The sequence below is a fragment of the Seriola lalandi genome, unplaced genomic scaffold, assembly GCF_002814215.2.
Source record: "Seriola lalandi dorsalis isolate HSWRI2012SDOR001 ecotype SW California unplaced genomic scaffold, Sedor1 jcf7180002054694, whole genome shotgun sequence".
Lineage (NCBI taxonomy): Eukaryota > Metazoa > Chordata > Actinopteri > Carangiformes > Carangidae > Seriola > Seriola lalandi.
The window spans coordinates 1,427,317-1,430,790 of NW_019525247.1; the positions used below are offsets into that span (position 1 = coordinate 1,427,317).

Sequence of the window (3,474 nt, forward strand, 5' to 3'; positions counted from 1 at the left end):
GTTTAAAATGTTCCTTTACACAACACTAAGACATGAGAAACATGGCTGAAAAGATAAATGCTATTCGGGAAGGAAGCAAGTTGAATCATGTTAAAACAACACTATCGTGTCCTACATAATGTTGTTCTAACATGATTCAACTTGCTTCCTTTTGTTAATGGTCAGTAAAGTAGCCTGCGATGAGTGGTTTTCGGTGGAAACTGTAAACAGAGCGGTGAGGCTGCCTGTTCCCTTTTTGCCACTGCTGGAAAATCTCAGTAGCAAAGTTTCCTTTTCAATCAGATACTGATTTTTTCTTTTCTTTTCTTTTTTACTGTATGGTGTAGATCAAGTAAAAAAATAAATAAATAAAAGAATAAAAAAATTAAGATAGAAGTCTGTGGTGGAGCCTTCTGTTTGTGGAAATGTGGTCGGGTGGGGGGGGGTGGGGGGTCCCTCTAGACTCTCCCCACAGCAGAGGCCTGGAGCAGGTCAACCTTCTGCCTGTAGATGGAGGCATTATGCAGCTTTCCCAAGTAGGAAGCGTTCGGAAGAAATTCAGCTTCATCAAGCGAGACACCGCGTATCGAGAAAAAAACGGATGTTAGGCAATTTTTCCTCCAAAATAAAATGAAAGATTAAACTCTGCCAAACTGAAACGTGTAGTGGATGCAACATTCACTGAGCTTAGTACCGAGTATAAAGTTAAAAATTAATACTTAAATGAACTTAGTGTCAAAATACGCTGCAACATTACGACAGTGGTGATGATTACCAAAAAAAATCAGTGCAAAAATGTATTTTAGAAATAATACGAATCATTCAAAGGAAATTTTCTTGTTTGAAAGTTTGAATTTTTGTACAAAATCATAACAATAATAGATTCAGATATGTTCTGCACCTTAAGACTCATAATGATACAACAAAGGTACAGAAAGTGCAATTATAAAATTAAAAAAAAAAAATCTGATTTTATTTATTTACTTATCATAAAGTTTTCCTCCGTTTTGAATTACTTAAATAAAAGTTGCAAAATTAATTTTACATAGTGGCAGCTTTAAAACTGACAAAAGCACAAATCAAGGTCTAAAATTTGTGATTGCACAATGTTCGATAAATCAGGATTTCCCATAAAATATATCCCAAATACATATTAACCGACAAATCATTCAGTGTCAATTAGCGTTTTATTTTGAAATGTGTATACCGGAAATTTGATATTCTATGTAAGGTCTGTCTTGACTTCGGTCAACTAATCCAAGTATCAGTGTAGAGACACACACAACAGCAGGTCGCGACGTTCCTGTCAAGTCCAGGAGTAAACGGGGTCTGCGAACAGGTGCCGGGAGGGGCCACACCGAGCTTTCACCGCGTCCAGGACTCATTCCTACATCATTCCTAAAGTTTGCTTTTATTTTCCTCTGCGAAGAGCGACAAGTGGCACTCTGGGACACAGAGGGGAAAGGATTTGTGCAGAGTATTAAAGCAGCTGAGGCGTTCAGGTTCCCGAGTCGGTCTCCCCTGCCCACCTTAACATGGCTTCAACGACATGCACCAGGTTCACTGATGAGTACCAGCTGTACGAGGAGCTGGGGAAGTAAGTTGTCCCCGTTTTTATCAACATGTTTATTCGACATTTGTGGTTAAAATGAAGCTTAAAGTTAAAACTATGATATTATTGTTATTGTTGCTGTGGTTGTTAAGATTTACCTTTACCTTCGCGGGCGACGCCGCCTACCTGTTCCTACCTTGCTAGGTTCAGTCAGCGCGGGCTCCCATTCAACAATCTTTTCGTTTACTTTTAACTTTGATATCAACGAGGAGCGCGAGCGAGATAAAACACTAACGGCTGCGTTTTTAAACCAGTGGGGTCTGTACTTTGCTCTTACATTTATTTATTTATCGTAACTGTTTGATTTATCGCTTGTCCCGCTCGCTGCCGCCCATCAGCCGAAGACTGATTCAATAATGTCAGGTGAAGCAACTCAAACATTTAAGAAACACATTCAAAAGCGTCACAAAGTGCGTCGGGGTGTGTGTCGAATATAAAAGTGGTGCCTTTTTAATCAGAGGTCAGGGGTTTGAAGCTGTGCTCCAGCGGACATGTCCCTCTGGCAACACGCCAGGCGAGTAAAAACAAGCAGAAGTGCGTGTGGAATTTGGTGTGAATGCCTTTCAGCAGAGCAGCTCAGGTAACCCGTGTCTCTCTGTCAGCTGCAGTGAAGTGAAGCTCAGCTGAAATGCGTGTAAACCGTGTGTATAAGACACTGAATGTGTCCCTATCTAATTTGCTTTCTGTTTGGAGAAGTTTCCGCCCCCTTTGTGCAAAAATGGGAAAGGTTGAAATTCTTCAGTGGTGTGTCTGTGGTCCGTGCACACAACACTGCCTTCTTTCTTTCTGTTATTTTTAAATACTACTAAAAATGTGCAACTGCTCATGTTGACGCAGATGAACTCAAAGCAGTACTAAACAGTCTCCAGTTAGGTCTGGGTTTGTGTTGAATCATGCAGTTTGTTCCTACAGTGAAGAGCAGAGATCAACCTCTCACTGATGCACTCAGTGGTGGAGAGAGACGCATCACAGTGGAGTGTGTGGATGCAGTGGCCTGTCAAACATTTATCACAAGGACTAAATACCAGCAACTACATCAGTTACTGCTCTGCACCATGAGTTTCTAATATCTGATAAAAGATCCATGGATGTCTGAGTTTATTGTGTGTGTGTGTGTGTGTGTGTGTGGGTGTGTGTGTGTGTGTGTGTGTGTGTGTGTGTGTGTGTGTGTGTGGGTGGGTGTGTGTGGGTGTTGGCTGCAGGAGTCCAAGGTGAGCACTGAAATGATCCCAACTAAAGAAGGTGTGGCTGTTGTAAAGAAGAGATCTGGCAGAGCAGTGCTTTACACAGTGTGCAACAAGACTGGCACCTTTCACAGATGTCATCTTAATACCCGTCAGCATCCTTAAACGCATCCTTTGCTTCACATAATGAAGAGCACATTTCTATGGCGACAGTGTGATTAAAGTAAATAGAGACATTTTCGATGAGTGTTTTTTGAATGACGAGTAGGTGGTAATGTCTGTCTGGTAAATCCAGTGAATTAAACACCTGCCTACTTCATCACATTGTTGCTAAAGTCATACAAAAATCCAGTAATGCCATGAGGCAGTCACTAAGAAGATTGTTTTGATATTGTATGCATGTCTTTGTTCAGGTGCACTACCCGTTTGTTGAGTTAGGGCTGTCCCAAACGATTATTCTTTAAACGATTAATCTAGCGATTATTTTTTCGATTATTCGACTAACGATTATTTTTTTAAATTAACCTAACAGTAATTTTAATTATTTTCTTGACTCGCTGCACCATGGTGTTTCCTCTTTATGTGCTAGCACATAAAGAGGAAACACGAGCTCGTGCATGACTGAAGTGCTAGAGTGATATGCCAGATGCACTTTGCAGAGTCTGCAGTCTACCGCACTGTTGGTGTCAAGATTAAAGT

The 3,474-nt window shown here is 40.9% G+C and overlaps 1 protein-coding gene across 15 annotated transcripts in view; it reads left to right on the plus strand.

Moving 5' to 3' along the window:
• Positions 1–1,249: 1,249 nt before the first annotated feature.
• Positions 1,250–3,474, plus strand: part of camk2d1 (calcium/calmodulin-dependent protein kinase (CaM kinase) II delta 1) — a 97,223-nt gene continuing 94,998 nt past the window's right edge. For 6 of the 15 annotated variants that reach the window (XM_023423865.2, XM_023423868.2, XM_023423866.2 and 3 more), the window contains exon 1: positions 1,252–1,576. In XM_023423865.2, the coding sequence (XP_023279633.1) occupies positions 1,515–1,576 (62 nt within the window). In that variant the 5' untranslated portion in view covers positions 1,252–1,514. Of the gene's footprint in view, positions 1,577–3,474 lie in introns of all 15 variants that reach the window. The other 9 variants (XM_023423873.2, XM_023423876.2, XM_023423874.2 and 6 more) reach the window with 3 other exon arrangements.